At 44.2% G+C, this 22,887-nt stretch overlaps 1 protein-coding gene across 1 annotated transcript in view; it reads right to left on the bottom strand.

The window, feature by feature from the left end:
• Positions 1–19,381, bottom strand: part of LOC108394471 (solute carrier family 5 member 4) — a 45,180-nt gene extending 25,799 nt beyond the window's left edge. The window contains exons 1-6 of the mRNA XM_017656046.3: positions 19,247–19,381; positions 18,517–18,588; positions 17,257–17,361; positions 15,489–15,548; positions 13,570–13,674; positions 10,633–10,738 (exon numbers count right to left, since the gene is read on the bottom strand). Of these exons, the coding sequence (XP_017511535.3) occupies positions 10,633–10,738; positions 13,570–13,674; positions 15,489–15,548; positions 17,257–17,361; positions 18,517–18,588; positions 19,247–19,381 (583 nt within the window). The remainder of the gene's footprint in view (positions 1–10,632; positions 10,739–13,569; positions 13,675–15,488; positions 15,549–17,256; positions 17,362–18,516; positions 18,589–19,246) is intronic.
• Between the last annotated feature and the right edge of the window lie 3,506 nt (positions 19,382–22,887).

Below are 22,887 nucleotides of genomic sequence, written 5' to 3' on the forward strand. Positions count from 1 at the left end.
CTTTCCGCAGCAGTTGTACCGACTCACATTCCCATCGGCAGTGTAGAAGGGTGCTCTTTTCTCTGCATTCTTGCCAATACTTGTTATTTCTTGTCTTTTGAATAGCAGCCATTCTGACCAGTATAACGTAAAATCTCATTGTGGTTTTGATTTGCATTTCCCTGATGGGTCGTGATGTGGAGCATCTTTTCATGTGCTCAGTGGCCACACATATTTCTTTGGAGAAATGTGTGTTCCGGTCCTCCACTCATGTTTTATTTGGGTGTTTTTTTTTTTTTGGTGTTGAGGCATAAGAATTCTTTATCTATTTTAGATGTTAACCCCTTATTGGATGAATTATTTATGAATATATTATTCCATACTGTAGGTTGCCTTTTTGTTCTGCTGACAGTGTCCTTTGCTGCACAGAAGCTTTTTAGTTTGATGTGATAAATACCTATTGTTACATACGCCTGTTGGACTGATCCCTTTATCCTTATGTAGTGCCTTTCCGTCTCCTGTAAATTGCTTTGTTTTGAGCTCTATTTTTTCTCATGTAAGCATAGGTAATCCTGCTTTTTTTCTCTTTTATTTGCATGGGATATGTTTTTCTATCCCTTCCCTGTCAGTCTATATGTGTCTTTAGGTCTGAAATGAATCTCTTCTAGGCAGCGTATAGATAGGTCTTGTTTCTTTATCCATTCAGCCACCTATGTCTTTTGATTGGTGCATTTAGTCCATTTACATTTAAAGTAATCATTGATGGTTATATACTTATTGCCATTTTATTTATTGTTTTCTGTTTTGTTTTGTTTTTTAGTTCTTCTGTGTTCCTTTCTTTCTCTCTTGCTCTCTTCCCTTGTGATTTGATGATTTTCTTTAGTATTATGCTTGAATTTCTTTCTCTCTCTCTCTCTCTCTTTTGTATCTTTTAGAGGCTTTAGGTTTGTGGTTACCCTAAGTTTCATATATAGCTTCCTCTGTAAATAACAGCCTATATTTGGTTGGTGGTCACTTAATTTCAAACACTTTCTAAAAGTACTACTTTTTAATTCTTACCCCTCCTCCACATTTTATGTATATGATGTCATAATTTATATCTTTTTATTGTGTGTATCCCCCAACTAATTTTGTGTATAGTTGATTTTACTACTTTTGCCTTTTGAACTTCATACTTGCTTTGTAAGTGATTAATCTACTATCTTTACTGTAGGTTTATTTTCACTGGTGGAAAAAAGTTTTAAACATTTCCATCTAAAGAAGTCCCTTTAACATATCCTGTGAGGCTGGTTTAGTGGTAATGAGTTATTTTAACCTTAATTTATCTGGAAAACTTTTAATCTCACTTTCAGTCTGAATGAAAGCCTTGCTGGGTAGAGTATTCTTGGTTGTAGATTTTTTTTTTTTCCCTTTCAGCACTTTGAATCTTTGGCCTGTAAAGTTTCTGCTGAAAAATCTGCTTATGGGGTTTCCCCTGTAGGAAACTGTCTTCCTTTCTCATTCTGTTTTAAGATTCTTTCTTTATCTCTAATCTTTGCCATTTTGATTACTGTGTGCCCTGACGTGGACGTCCTTGGGTTCCTCTTGTCAGGGACTCTCTGTTCTTCCAGGATCCGAATGTCTGCTTCCTTCCCTAGGTTGAGGAAGTTCTCAGCTACTATTTCTTCCAACAGACTTTCTACACCTTTGTCTCTCTCTTCTCCTTCTGAGACCTCTATTATATGAATATTGTTTCATTTGGAGTCATTGCAGAACTCAGCATCTTCTCTTTTTCAGAAATCCTTTCTTCTCTCTATTGCTCAGCGTGATTACATTCCACCGCCCTGTCTTCCAGCTCTCTGCTCTGTGCCTCCAGTGTACATATTAATTTCCTCTATTGTAGTTTTCATTTTGGTTATTGTATTCTCTAGTTCTGACTGGTTCTTTTTCATATTTTCTATGAAGTTCTCTCTGAGGTCGTTCTTTTCCTCAGCTCAATGGTCATTACTTTGAATTTTCTCAAGTAGATTGCTTATCTCCATTTCATTTAGCACTGTTTCTGGTATTTTGTCTTGTTCTTTTGTTTGGAATTTAGTCTCCTGCTTCCTCATTTTATCTGGTTCTCAGTGTTTTTTCCTCTGTATTAGACAGATTTAGCTATGCCTCCTATTCTGAAAGTAGTGGATTTGTGCTGTAGGTGTCCTGTGGTGCACAAAAGCCCCTGCTCACCAGAGCTAGGTGCTTCAGGGGTGTTCTCTTTGTGGCCAAGTCATGACTGCTGTTGGTGAGCTGTGGGTGGGGACCACCCTCTGCTTGTCTGCCACAATGGTGGACCCCCACTGCCATGCCTTTGTGTGATGGCTGACACTTCTGCTGGGATGTGCTGTGGGCAGGGTTGCCCTCTGCCTGGCTGCCTGCAATGGCCAATTACCAGGGGGCTGAGCATGTTGGATGGGGCAGGTCTGCAGGGACATGCTGAGCTAAGCCAGAGGGGCAGGCAGAGAGTTTCAGAGCTGGCTTCCACAAGGGTCTGACGAGTTAGGCGGAGGGAGGACTGGAAAAGCATCATCCACCCACCTTTTCTTATCTGGAGCGACATCTCTCAGTTCCCTGCCCCTCCAGCAACTTCCCGAGGCTAGCGAATCCTTTAAACTGCTTCCTTCATGTTGGGTCTCAGAGGGGTTGACAAAGCAACGAAAGACTTGGCCCCCCCACAACGTTCTGACTCTCCTGTGCAGGCCCTTTGACTTTCAGTTCCCAGTGCTGTGGGGACTCATCTTCCCAAAGCATATTCCCAGGGCGAGATGTGCCAGGTTCCCGAGCATTTGTCTCCTCCTCATTCTGTCCCTCTCCCTCTTGCTTGTGGGCTGAGATGGAGGGAGGGCTTGGATCCTAACTGGTCACAGCTCTGACTCTTTACCCTTCTCAGTGTGGGCTTCTCTTCTTTGCCAGGTGTAGATAGTCTATTCTTCAGTCTTCAGGTCATTTTCAGAGTCAGTTGTATCAGATGTCGTTTCTCAGTGTGTGCATTGGAGGAGGTCATCACAGTGACCTCCTATTCTGCCTTCTTTCTTCTTTCTCTTCAGGTATTTTTCTGTCCCACCTTAAAAAAAAACTCCTTTCCTAAGTCCTTTGGAGCATCTCTCTACTTGCTAGACAGGACGCTGCCCGATTCATGAATCACATATAAAGCTGATTAGATCTCCAGATTTACTTGCATGAATTTTGTTTTAACTGATTGGTGGCAGTAATGGGATGGGACCCAGAGTGAACCTCCTGCAGTATTTGGGGACAATGAGTAACACAGGCAAGGTACCCATGAACCCTTTTGAATTCACTGTCTTTCTCACCATTTCTGAGGGCCATTGGTGAGTTGCTCAGTAGAACTCTGCTCTTTTTACATGGAATCCTCAGACCTAATTGGCTTTCTTTTACAGTGAAGGCCAGCTTGAGCTCATAAACAGCTCTGCCTGGAGCCCAGCTGAGCTGGCAGATGGGTCTACTTGGAGCCAAGCCCCTGGCCTTTCAGACCACAATTCCCCAGGTGGAAAACCTCAGCAAAGGTTCCATGGGAGTTGGTGGTGACTGTAGGATGAACTTCCCTTGGCCAGGATGCAGTAACATCTTTTGGTTGGTGCTGGTGAGTTGAAGCACATACGTTTGTCTTGTTTTATATTAAGTAAGGCTATTGCTGGTAGGGATCTGGGAAACCAAAGAGCTGCAAAACTGGCGAGCATAGTTCAAGTATTTAAGAGCTAATAGAGCACTCACGACCTCAAGCAGACTTCCATGACAGGATAAGTTAGTCAGGGAATGGGTTAGGTGGACGCTACGTCACCTGCCAACATCAGAAAAACATCTGTGCAACAAGACACACTGTAAAACATGCACAATCCCCAACCCCATGGCAAGTCCCTGTTAGGTGTTAGATCTGGCTCCAAGAAACCCAAAGGCTTTGCTAATGTGGTCTTTAAATTCTAAGTCGTCAGGTACACCACCTTTCAGCAGCAAAACTGGTTCTGGAAGCTGTGAAATCTAGCAAAGATGACAAAATCTTACTAAGCTTGTTTTGTGTCCTAAGAACTTGGCTTCACAACTGTCTGGCTGGGGATCCTGTGACAGGACAGAAATGTGAGTTACACCCCATTTGCCACCAAAGATGGCTGGATAGAAATGTGGGGTGAGCTCCATTTGTAGCTGGGGTTCTATCAAACTGTTGCCAGCTCTCAGGGGAATTACAAATATATGTAATAACTAAATAAACTATGGTCATTACAAGGAATGTTCCAGTTAGATAAAATCATGTATTTAAGAAGTGCACTTACAAGCAGAGTCTTCAGAATTCCTTACACGTATAGCTTCATTAAAAGTCTCATCACAAAAAGCTAATGAGAAATTAAAGATATGAGTTACCTAAAACAAAAAACTACAAGACTGAGTGCTTCCTTCTTTCCTCCGTTGAGTACTCATTCTAGTACTCTATCTGAACATTTTTCTCTGAAAAGATTACATCATCATAAACAAAAGAAGTTAATGGATTTACAGACACCCCCATAGACGCCTCTCCCAAAGCTGATGAAACTGAAGGAGTTGCTTGTGAACTGCTACCTCCCTAATCCCTCAACAGCCAAGGGGAAACTCTGGTAGATACCAGAGCCTATAGAGGGGATCCTGGAAAAATTGGCAGAAGCCAGCAAAGGGTGAAAATTCTTACCCAAATCAGCTTTTCCAAGTCTCTGTAGTGCCCAGGGAGAAAAGAAAACTTCGTGGCCTATAGATTATTGACCCTTTTTCTCCCAATGATAGCTATTAGTTTCTAGCTAGTCTTGTTTTATGTCCTAAGAATGTTTCGTTATTTTATATTATGATCTAGATATTCAGTGAATTTAACGTAAGTCACTTAAACTTAGGAAAACTTTAAACTTAGCATGGCTTTCTGCCTGCCTGGGACCCACAGATTGTTGGTTCTCTCTTCCGGGTATCTTTGGGGGTAGCTCTGGATCTTGGAAAGATTGTGTTCCTCGTACCCTCTTTGTAGACCCTCTTAGACTCTAGAGGTGTTATTCAATACTGCCCTCAGTATTTACTTTGTCCTGGCTGAAATCTAACAAGACGCTTGAAAGGATTTTAATAACGTCCAAATGGGAAACTCATAATAAAATCCTCATAAGAATTTCTTAAAGGTCTTTCCCCTGAAGCTGAATGCGCCCAGGAGGAAAGAAAAACATTCTAACCTAGATGGATGGGTATGTCAGCCCTTTGATGTCATTCAGGTGGCGACCCAATTCTTTGGTCTGTCCTTGTTTTGGAAAGCTAGTCTTTACAGGTGTGGTCAATCAAAGTCCACCAAGCATTCTGCCGATTCTGAACCCCACCTTATTTATCTCAAAGGGAGGTATTATAAGTATTGTAAAAATTCTAGCCTGAAAGGAAGAAAAGTCCGAGGAGGAGCTTGCATTTATTTATTTATTTATTTTGGTGCCTTTGAGAGGTAAATGTCTACCTTGAGATTCAAAAGGGGAAAGGTCATTTGGAACTTGACTTGTCAAGGACTAATGCAAATCTTAGATGTCTTCTCCACAATTAGAAAAAGCTTTAGTCATCTAGGCAGGTAACTCTGATTTATTCCATCTACCAAAAAACAAACTTAGATCCAAGTAGTTTCATAACTAGTGAGTGTTGTATTAGACCAAATTTTCATGACAATATATGTTGTAAATATATGGTATTTTCTACTTCTGGATGGCATTGCTAAAATTAACTTGTAAAGAGTTCTGTTCAACTGCTTTAAAAATAAGCTCTTATAAGTTAAGAATCTTTAAATCCCAGAAATATAACTGAAACTAACTCAAATGTTTTTCAAGTTCATGTGATCTGGGATAATCTTTGATATTAAAGCTAGATTAAATTAGATTTAATGAGAATAGACATCTTAAGAGTTATCAACTTTGGGTATATTTTTATTCTACCTAGGTTTGGTAAGAATTAACTCTTTATCTCTGTTACAAAATTTATTGGCAATAACGTGGTATGATAAAACTTTACTTAGAAATAGCTTCCAAAATCTTTTGATAACCTGAGACCTTAAAGTTTTGCTAAGCTAAGTAACTTAAGTTACATTCATTGAATATCTAGGTCATAAGATAAAATAACTCAACATTAGTTACTGAACATAGGTTTATCTACTAAAGACAAATTTGGGTCTGTTAGTAAACATGTTTTGTGCATATTTGCTCTACTATGAAGAAATACATATTTCTAGAACTTAGGAAATATATTCATGAATTTGCCAATCTAAAGAATACTGGTGTAAAAGACAATTCACAATTGCTTATAGTTAATTTCCACCAGAAATTAAGGTTTCTGAGAGTTGAGGATTTTAATTCTAGTTAATACATGTAATGAAAGCCACTAGAAATAAGGGGAAACATCTCTGCATTCAACAAAGTAGGATATGTACTTTCAGTAAAAGGAGGTATAAAGAATGCAAACATGGTTTTTTTTTTGGTGTTGTTATTGCATGGAAAAAAACTAATTTTGTCCTATAGATTTTTTTAAAGGAAACTGGTTATTTAAAGAAGGAAAACTTAGGATAAAATCTGAATGTAAAAAAGAAAATTGTAGAAGGTTTGTGGAAAGGAATTTTAATGTGTGATCAAGCTGGCTAAAACTACAATGAATTTATTTAAAAATGATTTAAATATCAAAAGTAAGCTGGTGGAAAGTTAAAATTTTGTTTTCTCCTGTAAAAGGACTAAGTTTTCTTAGATTATTGGTCTGTTCTTAATAAGAAATTGTAAATGAAAGTTTCCTTTACCTTTAATATAATCTGCCTGAAAACAAAGATCTATGTCTGATCTTTACCAGATCTTTGGTTTTTTAAAAGAAAACAGTCTTTTCAATATAAGAGCTAAGGCTTTTTAACTTTCTGTATTTGCCTACAAAGTCTTTAATAAGTTACTTTGGTTAAATGGATAATTAAGTATTCTTTCATACTGACCTATGATCCTATTTAACCAGAAGTTTTAAAACCTTTTAATATTGTTCTAGTTATTATCCTAAAATGTGTGTCACAAAAATAAATTTTCCTGTCAATTCCATTCTCATTAAATCTTTAACAGTGGACAATAAATCTCTAAGAATTATGGCACATGTGAATGAAGTCCATTCTGCTTCTGCGAAAATTGGCACCTCGTTGCTAGACTTTTGCCATCCTGACATTCTTGTAGCCTGGCTGCAGTCTGCTCCTGAATCAGAGAAATGAAGATGAGTGAACAGTGACTGAAAACTAGACAAACAGAAACCCGAGATGGCTGCACGGTCCTTCCCGGCTCCCTGGCAAACTCCATGTTTTTGGTTTTTGCATTCTGTTACCTACCTTAGTGCATTTAAGAAAATTATTTTGGTCCCCAGAGGCGTCAGACCTCCCTCTGAGCACCTGAGCACCTGCTGCTGGACATAACTTAGCTGCCCCTTAACATGAGTTATCAGTATGTTTTTTTATTGTATGTATGTCTCCCGGATGGGAGGAAGCCTCTCTTTTCCCCAAGCCTGATGCCCTCACGGTGGCAAAGAAACCGTTAAAGAATGTGTTTCCCACTTGTTATGCCTTCCATGGTTTCCAGTGAAAAAGGCACCTGCTTCACTGGGAAAGTCCTCTAAGCCTAAACGAAAGCCCTGCAGCCTTCTTGGGATCATCACCGTCTGTCATCCTCGACCATCAGGCAACGGGGAGGGAAGGAATGGGATCCCCAGATTTAAAACTTATAAACCTGTTGAAACCACTAGGCTTCCTTGGCTGAAGGGGTCGACTTTGATTTTGAGAACTGTTCTCAGTACCCCCTTTTGAAAATGTAAACTTACTCAGCATCTGAGATCGTCACTGGCAGAACAAGGTCAGTTGGTGCACAACGTTTGCTGACCGCCTGTCACCTCATGCTAGTCTGCAAGTCTTTCACGCCACAGGCTGAAGCCTCCCATCAGCAGGTGAAAGAGGCCTTCTCAGATCCCAGTTCAAAGGACTCTGTGGGCCCAGACTGGAGCCTGGCGACTGAGTATTTTGGAAACAGCATCAGGGGAAGACAGCTGGGGGGCCCCGTGGGAGGGACCTTCCCAGGTGCTCCTGGCCATCGTCACTGCCACAGAATCAGAAAGCATAGCCCTTGGACACATTTTTCACAACTGATGATGGCTGCACCTGACAGCTGGTCCTGTACAGACACAGGAGATGTCTGAATCAGATTAGCGAGGGAGAGAAGACGCAGACATCAGTGTAGACCGCTTCTGCCCAAGACGGTGGATCAAGACTTCATGCTTTAACTGGACGTGAAACCCTTTCTTCTCTTCCTTTCTTTTACTCTGATAGTGGCCTGGAAAGATCATCTGTGTCTCCCAGGCCAATGCTAGGGGGAGTACTCTGGAGTTTGCAACCTTTTATTTCAGACTAGAAGGGAATCTAACTGTGCCCCTAACTTTTCAAAGGGTAAATAAAATAGTCCATTGGTAGATTCCCCTAAATTTACATCATGGCGTTAGAAACTTCTAGAAGCCTTCACTCTAGTTTCTTTTGGCAGGTCCCTGTTTCCCTGGCTGGGGATAAGAGTAAATGGGAAGATGATCAAGAATTTCTTAATTCTGGAAGCAATAGCTGCCCGAGAAGATCCTTAGAGTCTCTGGCCTCAGTTATTCCTGATAATAAGGTAGCCCTTGATAACCTTTTCTGAGAAAGGAGTGTCTGTGCTGTGGCCAACGCCACCTGCTGTACCTGGATCAACACTGCTGGGGAAGCCGAAACTCAGCTATGAAGGATCATAGAACAAGCCACATGGCTTAAAATGGTAGCTCTTTCAGAGGAGTTTTCTATGATTTCTTCAATTTTGATGGTGTGGGTCTTGGGTCTTTGGCTCCAAAGTGCACCCCAAACCCTGGGAATCATTCTGCTCACAGGTGTAATGATCTCCCTGTGCATCGCATCTCCTCAAAAGCTTTAAAGGATAATTGAAGAGAATGGCTACCTACAGACCATGAACCTGAAGTTAAACCTGTGAATATCACAGAGGTAAAAACAAAGATTGTGGACACCACAGATAAGGAGCAACATCAGCGGCAGGAGCCACAGGGCGGTAGCTGGGAGCCGTGCTGATGCCTTGGCCTTCGATCACATCTCTCACTTAAGCTGAGAGTCAGATCAAAAGGGGGGAATTGTCAAAAAGAAACCCACAGACAGTTGCAGGGGGGCCATCAGGTGAGAAATTGGGGATCAACAGAGGGAAGGCTTAGAACCTCACCCCCCCTGTTTTGAGAGAAATCTGCATCCGTGGATGTTTTGTTGCCCTTGTCTAGCCTGGATTAACACATAGTCTACAGGCACACACCTGATCATCTACATTTGCCCTCTTACAGCACTAAACTATGCTTTCTATCTTTATTTTGCTTCTACCTACCACTTCAGCATTTTATTTAAAAAAAAATAAGGGAGAAATGTGGGATTCACATATAAATCAAGTAAAAAAATCAAATGAATAATCATATCTGACTTGATTGTTCATAGTTCATGATGCGTGATCAAAACTGAAAGTTTCTGTGATGACTGCCCTTGCACTGCTCACCATGTAAGAACTTATTGACTATGTAAGAACTTGTTCACCATGTAAGAACTTGCTCGTTATGATTCAGAAGATTGGAGACTGTTGAGAGTTAGGCTTGGGGTGGATTAATGATTGTGCATTGAGTCCCCTATACAGAATTTTATTGTTGTTAACAACCATTTGATCAATAAATATGAGAGATGCCTTCTCAAAAAAAAGAAACACACATGCCCAACATGGCATCACTTCTGCTAGGCCAAGTCACCAAACCAGAGCCTGGTAACTAAACCCAGTGACAGTCTCCACCTCCCCTCTAGAAATGCAGTCAGTCAGGAATTTTCTGGTAAGCATCAACAAGATAATGTCACATGCATCGTCTCCGTCCCCCAAAGGAACCCACTTAGTAAGACCCTTTGGTCCCCAGATGAAGGTGATCTCACCCAAAATAATCCTTTTTTCCCCTTCTGTTTATGATTTCCTTTAAAAACCACTCTCTCCCTGCAGCCCTTGGGAGCATCTCTACTTGCTAGAGGGTATGCTGTCCAATTTATGAATATGCTTAATAAAGCCAATTAGATCTTCAAATGTTCTTGGATGAATTTAGGTTTTCTTTTTTTAGCACAACATACCTTCTCCCCACAATCAGACTGTCTCTCTGGTTCTGCTGTCCTGACCCTGCTGCTCAGAGCCCACTACCATGCCCTGGCAGCTGGCGCTCATTTGGGCCCTGCCTTGGGTCTGCCAGCCTCACGTCTGAGCTGCTGTTTCATTCTAACTGCCCAGGTGGACGGAACACTGGATTTCAGGCACGAACCTGAGTACTGAGCACATGGCAGAGCCAGATCGCCGCTTCCCCACCGCACCCACCATGTCGTTACCTTCCATCGCAGTGCTCACACCTACTACTGAGGGTTCTGTTTCCTTCACTCTGGCTGTGTTTTTCTGGACCTGTGCCTGACTCCCATGGTAGGATGAAAGGGTGTCCTTAACCTTGGTGGTGACAGGCTAACACTGAGGTTGCTGATTGCAGGTTGGAGTGAGATCAGCAGAAGCTAGGATGACTGAGTTAAACACGCAGTGGACTCACCAGTGATGGTATAAACAGCAGTGATGGCCAAGAGGATGAAGATCGCCAGGTAAAGGTCCAGTCCCAAGGCCAGCTTGATGAATATGGCTCCGGAAAATATGTCCGACTACACAGGGAACAGTCGGGGTGGGAAAGAGGCATGTATGGTACCACATAGCTCTTCACAACGGCTCCCCACTAATGTTTACTGTAGCTGTATGGGTGCTCTCTGCCTTTCAGTCGGGGACTCCGTGGAAGCCGGGTCTCATCCTCAGAGGAGCAGTTACTAGACTGAGCCCAGCGTGGAGCAAGGAGTGGGGGGAAGGGACGGGAGATGTCTACCCTGCAGCCTGCGCACTGCCAGCAGGGAAACGACAATGGAAACGAGAGAAGTAGAGGACACAGTGAAGCGACGACTACCATTACGAAGAAAGTGCCTGAGCATGTTTGGGGTGGTAGGAAGTAAGACGCAGAACAAGTTGTTGGGGGCTTAATTATGAAGCAAATAGCTAGAGACACTGAGAAGAAATGAGATCGAGAGCGGGCACAGGTGAAGGGACTGGCCTTTAGCAGGAAGAGCCCGCAGCCTCAGAGCAATGGGAGAAGAGAGTGAGGTGGGTGTAGATTATCTGGCTGGGCTGGGCCTACTGACCCAGGCCTAAATTCTCAAGGTAAAGCAGGATATGAGGCTTTCTGCTAAGAGGCGAGGTCCAGGAGCTAAAAAGGAACCGGACGATTTCAAGTCCTTAACAGCCATATGTGGCTGGTGGACACGCAGGCATAGACCATTCCCATGATTGCAGAAAAATCTACTGGACAATGCGCTTAGGGCTGCCACGTTCATGCCCATCTACAGGGTTGGGGGAAGTGACTGTTTACCCACAGCGTTAGGACTTGTGTATTCGTGCCTGATCATTTCCAGGTGAGAACTCACATTATCGTATTAGGAATCCTTGACTTCTGTTTCTTTTACATACTACAATAAAGGCATTAAATGGATAATTTGGAATTATATGTAAGTAACATATTACCAATGATTTCTTAGTGTGGTGAAATATATATAACATAAAATCTGCCATTTTAGCCATTTTAACATGTTGAAGTTAATGGAATTAATTATATTCACAATGATTATATTTTTCATAAAAAAGAAGCATTTCATGACCCAGGATTTTCTTTTGCTCTTAAAGGATATTAGGGCAATTGTCAAAATCTAAGTCCTGTCAGCTACACATTTGTTTGTATCAAAGTCAACTTCCAGATTTTAAAATTTGCTGGGTGGTTTTCTAAAAGAATAGCAATGTCTTTAAGGCAAAAGTACATCATGTCTGCAGTGGTTCTTGAGATGTGTGTTATCGGAGGATGAGAACCAGTGAACGCAATGATCTTTTTCGGACCTGGGGCAGGGCCGGACTGTGAAGCTGTCCAGTCCTAAGTCCTCAAAATGTTCTATTTAATAAGTAATCAGGACAGATTCTGTTATCAGAGTGTAATAGTACACAAAAGGTCGTGTCAAAGATCAATCATTATTAATGTTGCTTAAAACAACCTCGTAGGTAGGAATGGACTCCTGCCACTGTTATCTTCCCAGCTGACTACAGACCGCAGGGTCACACACACGCTCTTGGCCTTCCTGCTCCTCCACTCAGCCCTCTGACGCCCCACCCCGCCCCACCACCGGGAGCCCCCCACTCCGAGAGGCTGCATCCCCTGAGGGCCCCTTTGGCCGCTGCCATTCTGCTCCAGCACTTTGTCCGTGCTCGTTAGGACCACAGAGCTGCAGATGTCCGGGCCAGAGGAGAGCTGGGAATTCACCGAGTCCCACCCGTTTGGGGAAACTGCAGGCTCCTCTGCTTCCCTCAGTTTCTCCTAACTTTCCCGTGCTGGGGGCTTGTTTAAGTGTCCCTCCCCTCCCCATGAGGATGACCTCCAATGCCACCTGGGAGGGACCACCCCTTTCCTGGGGGTCCTCTGCTTGCTCACACTCTGATCCAGCTTGCATTTAAACATATTTGCATATATTGTCCTAAAGTGCTTCTGATTTAATGTCTCAAATTCTTACATCCTTAACCGTATGGTGAACTCCTAGTGCACAGGAATCTTTATCACCCTTAGCACAGAGCTCAACAATATACAGAAGGGCCAGGAAATGCTCACGCTGCATGAGGAAAGTGCATGTGGTCTGATCTAAGCTGGTTCACTTCCAACGATGACTCTATTCAACGGAAGAGCAATGGCGAGGGTCAGCTTCTCTCGCGAGCTGCTTGGACTACAGACTTGCGGAGATGATTTCATCAGTCACTGATACATGGGGAGCAAGTGAGTTCCTTTTTCTACACTGCTGCTGAATTTTGAAATTCCTTTCTTTCTTCCTCAATGATTATCTCTGAGGAATTTAACTTTTGAAAAACGTTAGAATTCTTTTAATACTTATCTATAACATTTATTGTATAGGGGTGGTCTTAGATAAAATGACCTTAGAGTATATTTAATAAAAGTCAGTGTAATAATACAGAGAACTTGCATTCTGGTTTCCGTGTCAGATAGTCAAGCTGAAAATGAAAATATAAATCTAGATTGGCTCAGACGAAGAGAAGAAAGAGATTATGGTGCAGAAGAAAGGCCGGGGAAGGAGAGTAGCCTCCTCATTTCCACCAGTAAATACTGTGTTACTGGAACAGGACATTTTGCCCTTTCTGAACATCCATGTTTTCATATCCTTAGTGCAAGGCAGGTTTACACTCAGGAGCGTCTCAGGACTTGTAATTCTTTTCCTTTGTGAATGTGGTGCCTCTGAAGCTCCCTTTTCCCACAAAACCTTGGTAGAGAGACCCTGGGTAGTTTAAGACACTCACATGGCATGACCCATGAAAGTTATTAATAGCCTGCCCAATGCTCTTCTGAACATTCTAGCCCCCATCGAAGTGACCTCACGAGGCTAAAACGCCCCGGACTCACTGAGATTCTCAAAGCCACGCAGATGAAGAGGGAGAGGACGGAGAGGTAGACCTGCAGTCGCTTCCCACCGAACCGCTTCCTCAGGTATTCTGGCATGGTCATCACCTGCAGAGGCAGATGGCAACGGGGTCACCCTCAGAGCCCGGCGCCCACAGGCAGGGAGCTGCATGGCACCTCGGGAATATGGAGGGGAGGTGGGCCTGGTCTCCGGGGAGAGCAGCAAGGCTGCCAGGAACACGGTCTTGGTATCAGAAAATCTTGGGGTCCGTTCCCAGATCTGCCACTTACTAGAAGTGTGACCTCTGGCAAATGGCAATCTGTCTGAACCTCCATTTTCTCATCTGTAAAATGGGGGTTTGATGTGAAGGTAGATGTGAAATACCTACAACGGTGCCAAATGCATGGTAGACACTCACCAGATAGCTGGTTATTTTCATAAACAATGTGGCAGTCCAGTAAAAACAGTATTACACTTGTAAGTAACGAACCACAATTATGGTTACATGATACACTGATAATCAAGCAAACTGCAAGTGCACATTTGGGTTTATATGTATGTGATTACTGAAAAGAAGAGTTTTATCCCTATTTAGAGACAAATCTGAAATATCAGTATCATTACTGACATATGAGATCGGCCATGTGATGTGTAGCATGAAAGGTGCAGTTTTCTGGTTCCTTCATAGCAAACTGACCTCACGATTTAATCTTCCCCAGTCTAAGAGAATGCTAAGTAAGCCTTTATATGATATTATCAAAAAAAGACAGGGGACTCCTGGTGGCTCAGGAACGGTGTGGGACGCGCTCAGACATGGTGAGCTGCACCCAGAAACACACGCATGATGGGCCTGGGTGGGGCCTGGCGCCAAGGAGAGCATTCTTCAGCAGAGCTCGTTTAAGCCTCGTACTGGAAGGGACCCAAGATGGGCACAGGGTGAATGTATGGTGACCTGCAGAGGTGCAGTCAGAAGACTTGCCCCCTAAGCACCCTCACCCCAGGAATTACCCCCGGAAATAACACATGATGGTCTGAGCACCAGCAGCAGAGGGGGTACATGTGGGGACTAGGCTCAGAGAGGCCGGGCAGGGCTCCAGCTGGCTGGCAAAACGCACAGCGAAGGGCAGCCACTGTAGCTGCCGTGTGCCCTGGCCCTGACTTAAAGGAATGAAGTGACTTTACATTAGTCGGGGTGAGGATTTAATAACGTATGTAACTGTTGAATCACTAGGTTGTGTACTTGAAATCAATTAATACTGTACAGCAACTATACTTCAATAGGAAATAAGTAAAAATAAAAAAAAGAAAGAAACGGCTTTACAAATGTCACAATGGCAACAATTAGAATGAAGGAAAATACCATGTGTTGGTGAGGATGTGGGTAAATGGGAAGCCTCCCAAGACCTCGGCAAGAGGTCGGGCGACTGCAGCCATCTTTTTTTTTTTTTATTAAGGTATGATTGATATACACTCTTATGAAGGTTTCACATGAAAAAACAATGTGGTAACTACATTTACTCATATTATCAAGTCCCCACCCAGACCCCAGTGCAGTCACTGTCCATCAGTGCAGCAAGATGCCACAGATCCACTATGTCCCTTTTCTGTGATACAGTTTGCCCCGTGAACCCCACACCATGTGTACTAAACATAATGCCCCTCAGTTCCCTTCTCCCTCCCTCCCCACCTGCCCTCCCACTCCACCCCCTTTGGTAACCACTAGTTCCTTCTTGGAGTCTCTGAGTTGGCCGACTGCAGCCATCTTCAAGAGCAATCTGGCTGCACTTAGTGGATTTATGTAAAAATAAGCCCAGAAATTCTGAGACAAATGATATTGCCCAGGTTTCCTGGTGAACAGAAAGAATGAATATGGATAAATGAATGCCTGGCAGATGCTCCAAGAGCACCTCTGGGTACTCACCCCTGCCTTGATGTAAATGGGGACGAAGAACCACCCTAGAACCAGCAGAAGCACCAAGGCCTACAGGAAACCAAGAACAGGGTGAGGGGAGGGAGGCCTGGCTTGCGGGCCTTGCATTTCCTGCCCTCTGAGTCTGGGAACAAAGTAAGTATGCTTGGATTCTGTCCCACTCAACCAACTAGGATCCCAAGACAGCTGTGGATTCCTTTCCTGGTCCATGATTCAAAGGCCTCCATTTCCTGGAGCTGTGGATGGGACAAGGGATGGATGGTGGAAAATGGACAGAAGATAAGAGATCTGAGCCCCGCTGGAAGGCCATACGACCTTTGCCAGCAAGGAATGCTGGAGTTAAGTGCAGAATGACAAAGCAATAAGAAAGAAATTTGGAGCTCGAAGAAAATCTCAGTGCCCGCCAAGCCTTGCCACGCACAATAGTGATAATAGTATAATCTTGCATTAGTATGAATGTTTACAAAGAGTCCCGCATGCTGCTCTCACAACAACCAGGTGAGGCAGATACGGGAAGCATAATTATTCCTGTTTTATGGAGAGGGAAACTGAGCCTCACAAAGATTAAGGAAGCCCAAGGCCACTGGATAATCACACCCCTTGGGGCCATAGGGCATTTTGTCCCTGTCTCTGGAGGCTGGCTCCACTCTGGAGTCCTTGGCACTATCAAAACAGAACTGGGGCCGGAGAGCATATTGGGCGGCTGGTTCCAGTCCGGAGTCCCTGATATTACTAAAGTAAAACAAAGGCCAAACCTTCCCCAAGAGAGGGGCACAGGTATTTGTGGTGACCCAAGGTCACTCTCGCAGTCCATTCAGGGATGGTCTGGTCACTATGGTAAACTTCTACCACAATCCAGCCTCCTTCCACACAAACCCCTCCCTCTGACGGACGTGCGTACACCTGCACCTGCCACACTAGGAAGGCTAACACAACAGAAAACGCAGGCAACTCAAGAAACATTTATGGCATGTGCCCGGCCAGGTCCTAGATGATGGGGTGGTATGAGTGACCTGGGAGATGATCCCTGTCCTTAAAGAACTTAGGGTCCAATTAAGAGGACACAGCTCCTCCTGGTGATGTGGCCATAGAACAATCAGGAACTCAGTCTTGTAGATTCTATCTACTACTCCAAGTCATTCATTCCTTACCCTGGTCCTTCCTTAGTCAGGCCCCACCTGGTGAATTTCTAGCCATCCATCCAGCATCAGCCCCAGGAAGCATCCCCCACACGGGCCAAGCCCCACGTGTCATCTAGGATGGGTGGCCCTCCTGTGTGAGATCTCTCAACATGCCACAAACGTTTCCCTCTTCGTATGTTCCACACCACAGTGAATGGGTATCTCTCTCCCACTGGGGTGCCAGTGTCTCAAATGAAGGGACCGTTGCTTTTACATTTTTAATTCTCTGCATCCAATTGAGAGCGAGACACATAGTGTAATAGCTCATGGAGGAGAGATACATGTGAGGGCTGAGATGGTCAAGAAGGTCAAATGAAGGAGGGGATTCAATCATACAGTAATGACATTCCTGGTGGGAAAAACTGCTTGAGCCGCATCTCAGAGGTGGGGAATAATGTGCCTGGAATGGCCCGGGAAGAATGGGGCTGCACAGGGAAGACCTGAAGTTCAAACTAGGGGTGGGAGAGGAGAAGGAAAAATAGAAATCAAACCAAAGAGGAGTTTATCTTATACAGACTCTCAGAATACTCTATCGCCTGGACAGTTTTGACGTGAAGGGAAAAGCCCGTATCACTTACATTCCATTCAAATTCTGCAGTGGCGATGCCTGAAGCCGCTCCCGTCCCCGCCAGGCCCACGAAGTGGCCGCTGCCGATGTTACTGGCGAAGAGAGAGGCGCCCATCTGGAATCCAAGAGAACAGACTGGGATCAGAGTTACAGGACCCCGATCAGACCTCGGGAGAGCAGGTAAACGTTGAGATGTTTCCGTCACCACTCCTTAGGGCAGGGGTCTGCAAACTATGGCCCATGGGCTGAATCCCCCAGTTACCAGTTTTTGCGTGGTTGGTAAGCTAAGAATGTTTTCTTGCATTTTTGAATGGTTAAAAGAAGTCTGAAGAGGAATAATATTTTGTGAAACGCAAAATGATATGAAACTCAAGGTACAGTATCCACAAATCGTCTACTTGGAACACAGCCACGCTTGTTTTTGTGTATTGACTATGGCTGCGTCTGTGCTACAGAGGCAGTTTGTGTGGTTGTGGTTGATTATATGGCCCATAAACGCTAAAATACATACACTCTGGCCCGTATGGAAAAGCTTGATGACCTGCCTAAATGCTCTTGGTTGAGCCTTTCTTTGGCCCAGCACCGTCAGACTTCCCGGTGGCCCCCCGGAGTTGGGTAGGTCCTTCATCCTTCGGCCCTGAGGACCCTCTTCTCATCCGCCTCCCCTCCCATCGCATTGTCATTGTTCTTAAGTCTCTCAGATCAAGAGAGATCTCTTGAGGGGGCACGGGTGAGCGCCGGTGCAGACCAGACAGAGCTGGGCTGAGGAACACCCGCAGTGCCCATTCTTCTCTTCCCACCTCCCAGCCCTCTGTACAATCTTTTCTATTCAGGCCCTTGGGGCCAGGGATGGGATTGAACTCGTTTCTGGGGCTGGGATTGGTTGTCCTGAGTGCCGCATACGAACAGTCCTGAGAAGGCAATGTCTGACCCGACACCCCAGTAAAGAAATCCGTTTTGAGCTTTCTGGCCGGGTCGCTTCCTCGTCTCCGCTTCCCTTCTTACTACTGAGTCAGCGTATCTGTGAAGGAAGCGTGTACTGAGCACCCACTGTGTACCCGACCCGCTGCCGACACCGAGTGGTGCAGACACACTGTCATTTACTGGAATGAGAGGGGACTGCCCTGAGGGGGGGGGATGTAGGAGAAGGGACCCCAGCAAGTAGGAAACCCATGCGCATCGGAAATGACCAGCGTTGCCAATGTTTTCTTTATTTACTCTTAAACACACACACAGGAGATTTATCTCCAGGAAACTCTGGCCCACTCACCGGCCACCAGGACACATCCCGACCGGCCAGGAAGAAGCCTCCGACGGTGCCCCTGTTGGTCTTCAGCATCGCCTGGGCAGGAGGGGAGGCAGGGGAGGGTCAAAGTGCACAGATGCACCCCAGACCCCCCACTTGCCCAGCCGGGGTTTGTGTGGCAGTGACTTTTCAGCCTCTCAAAGCGACACATTTTCCTGGAAACCGTGACACAGCAATCATTTTTACAGGACTTCAAAACCATAGTTGCATAGAAACTTTAAGAAATATCAGGCTTCTGTCCTAATTGCTCTGCTTATTTCCATTTATGAAACAAATGTGAGAAATGGAAGGAAATTTGCAGCCTCTCACCCCTTACTGAAAAGAAGAATGGAGGGTAAATGAATTGAGTATCCAACTCACTCACTTAGAAAGTGAGCAAATAATAAAGGAAATGGAAGATGGGAGACAATAAGAATAGCACCTTTATTCATTATGCCAGGCGCTGGAGATGCCGAGCAGAGTAAGTGTGAAGTCCCCACTTCTGGCTCTGTTCAGATGATGGCATTGTCAGCAGAAATAGTCAGCATAAGCAGTATTTATGTCACACACAAGAAAATGATTCTCAGAGGACAATGAAATCTGTGACAGCTGTTGGCGTTCTTGCAGCTTTGTTACCCCACAGCTTTCTCTAAAAAAGACAATTTGCCTGCAAGCCTCGTGCCCACCCTGAACACCCTCTCGGGCCCCCACATACCCACAGCCCGACAGCCATCACCACCACGAAGTAGATGACAATGACAGAGATGTCAGCAGCATTTTGGATGCGCTCTGACATCTCGGGAGGACTCGGGGTCTCAGTCATGGTGCTGGGGCTTAACGTGCTGGCCATGGCTGCAGGAGATGCCTTCTCCATCCCAGGGACGGCCCTTCCTTATAAGCTGTGAGTTAATGATCAGCCCGGAAGAGGTGCGGCATGCTCTCAGAGCACAGGGACTTTAAACCTCTTCGAGTCAGAGACCCTGGCCTTCCGGCAGTCAGTGTGGGAGTGGGGGCGAGAGCCCAGACGTGGGGTGGGAGTTGAATGTGGAGAGTGGGAGGTTCACTGAGGGGAAAGTTGGGGTCTTGAGGATGTTGTGAGCAGGTTGAGTGAGGATTAGGGATAGATGCAGGAGACAAGAAGGGGAGGGGGCCAGAGATGAGAAGACCCCAAAAGTCAGGAGGACAGGGGTGATGGTCCCTGACAGAGCTGGTACGATTCCTGGCCAAGGAGTCACATCCCTTGAAAGTGCAGTTAACTGTGCACGTCGTGGGTTGCGTAGCTCCATATTCCTTCAGAGCAGGTAATCTAAGTGGACTCTACTTGACACATGGGACCATGGTGGCCCACGCAGGAAAGGGCAGGGGCTCTACAAGCCTGGCACGTGGGTCCAGGCAGGGCTGTGGGGTGGACCAGGACAGAGGATCTGCCAGCGGGTGAATCAACCTAAAAGAATATGAAGGTGCTTCTCAGGATTCGGGGCCCGTGATCCATGGGCTGCCTGAAACTTCCTAAAGACCCCATATTGTTATTATGGTGAAAAAGACATAACAAAATTGATCACTGTAGCCGTTTATTAAGTGTGCAATTCAGTGGCATTATGTACATTCTCAATCTTGTGCAACCACCATCACCATCCATTTTTCCAGAACTTTGTCACCAACCCTAGCAGAAATTCTGTTCCCAACGAGCAGTAACTCCACAATCCTCCTCTTCCCAGCCTCTACTCTACGTACCTCCCACGTGGATCTGTGCCCCAGCTGACCCTGAGCCAGGCACAGAGGGCAATCTGCACAGACTGAAGGAAAGACCCAGAGACAGCCATCGAGACCTAGCTTTGCTGGGGGAACTTACGGACAGGGAGCCCAGGAGCGGCCGACTGGACAGGGCATTGGCTGCCAGGGCCTACATGCAGCAAGCTTTCATTGTGCAGCAATGAGCCTAACAGCTACCTGGGGCTTCTCCCCTTCCAGTGTCCCCAAGAGATCAAGGCCTGACATCCGGACATTCTTCATTACCACAGAGATGCCCCAGTTGCCGCCCCGGAATCTCTGACCTTGACTCACCAAACAGCACGTTGTGTTGCATCTTTTGCTTGGTGGGAATACAGAGTGAGGATGAGAACTGTGTCTTTTCAAGATAATGAAGATGTGGGGCTTGTACCGACCTGCCATCTAGCATGTGCCTTACGTCACACAAGTGGGATCATACAGTGTCTGTCCCTACAGCTCAGGCTTATTTCACTTAGCATGATGTTTTCAAGATTCATCCATGTTTTAGCGTATATCAGAATTGTATTCCTTTTCAAGGCTGAATAATATTCCACTGCACATACAGATTACATTTTGATTATCCATTTATCTGTTGATGGACACTTGGGTTGTTTCCACCTTCTGGCTATTGTGAATGATGCTGCTGTGAACATGGGTGGACAAACATCTGTTTGAGTGCCCGCTTTCAATTCTTTTGAGTATACACCTAGAAATAGAATGGCTGGGTCCTTTTATCATTCTGTTTAACAGTTTAAGGAACCACCGAACTGTTTTCTGTGGCAGCTGCATCATTTTACTTTCCCAGCAGCAATGTACAGCGTTCCAAGTTCTCCATATATGCACCAATATATGTTCTTTTCAGTTTTAAAAATTATAGCCATCCTTGTAGATGTGAAGTGGTATCTTACTGTGGTTTTGATTTGCATTTCTAATGCAATGATTAATGATGTTGAACATCTTTTCATGTGCTTATTGGCTATTTATATATATTTTTGGAAAAATGTCTATTTAAGTCCTTTGCCCATTTTACACTGGATTGCTGTTTTTGATTTGTAGTTCTTAGATATCCTAGATGTTAATCCCTTATCATAGATATAGTTTGAAAACATTTTTTCCCTATTCTGTGGGTTGTATTTTATTTCTCTTGATAGTGTCCTCTGATAAAATTTTGATGAAGTTCAATACTTTTTTCGTTGCTTCTGCTATTAGTGTCATATTCATCACCAAATCCAATGTCATAAAAATTTTACCCTATGTTTATAACTTCATCTTTTAAGTTTAGGTCTTTGAATCATTTTGAGTTAATTTTTTGTATATGGTGTAAGAAAGTAAGGGTCCAGCTTCACTCATTTTCATGTGGATATCCAGTTTTTAAGCACCAGGTGCTGAAGACTGTTCTTTCCCATTGAATTATCTTACACCCTTGCAAAAATCATTTAGCCTCATCTGCAAGGGTTTGTTTCTGGGCTCTCTGTTCTATTCCATTGCTCTACATGTTTGTCCTATGCTAGTGGTACACTGTTTTGATTACTGTAGCTTCTTAAGTTTTGAAATCAGGAAGTGTCAGACATCCATGTTTATTCATCTTTTCCAAGATAGTTTGGCTATCCAAGGTCCCTTGAGATTCCATGTGAATTTTACGCATATGTTGTGAAATTATTAGCACAATAAGCTAATGAACATATGCATCACCTCACATAGTTACCATTCTTTTTTTGTGTGTGCATGTGTGAGAACAGTTAAAATCTACTATCTTAGCAAATTTACAGTATGTATTATTAATTATAATCACCATGCTGTACATTAGACCCCAGAATTTATTCATCCTACAGAACTGAGACTTTGTAACCTTTGACCAACATTTCCCTACTTTCCCCCTTCCCCCAGCCTCTGGTAAGCACGATTCTGCTCTCTGATTCTGAAAGCTTACCTGTTTTGTGTTCCTCTAGAAGTGAGGTCATGCAATACTTGTCTTTCTGTAGCTGGCTTACTTCACTTAGCATAATGTCCTTCAGATTCATCCATGTTGTCACAAATTGCTGGATTTCCTTCTTTTTAAAGGCAGAATAATATTCTAGTGTGTGGGTGCATGCTACATTTTCTTTACATCCATTCATCTGTCAGGAAACAAACACTTTGATTGTGTCCATATCTTAGCTATTGTGAATAATGCTGTATGAGCATGGAAGTGTAAATAACTGGAGATATTACTTCATTTCTTTTGGATACATACCCAGGTGTGGGCTTGCTGGGTCATATGGTATTACGTACTGTTTTTCATAATGGCTGTACCAATTCACATTCCGGTCAGCAGTGCGCAAGGATTCCTTTTTCTCCGCATCCTTGCCAATCCTTGCTATTTCTTGTCTTTTTGATGATAGCCATCCTAACTGGTATAAGGTCATATATCCTATTGGTTTTGATTTGCATTTCCCTGATCATTAGTGATGTTGAGCACCTTTTCATGTGCATGTTGGGCATTTATATGTTTTCTTTGGAAAAAATGTCTAAGTCCTTTGTCCATTTTAAAATCAGATGATTTGTTTTGGGGTTGAGTCGTATGAGTTCTTTAGATATTTTAGATAT

This window comes from Manis javanica, chromosome 15, assembly GCF_040802235.1.
Source record: "Manis javanica isolate MJ-LG chromosome 15, MJ_LKY, whole genome shotgun sequence".
NCBI classification, from domain to species: Eukaryota; Metazoa; Chordata; class Mammalia; order Pholidota; family Manidae; genus Manis; species Manis javanica.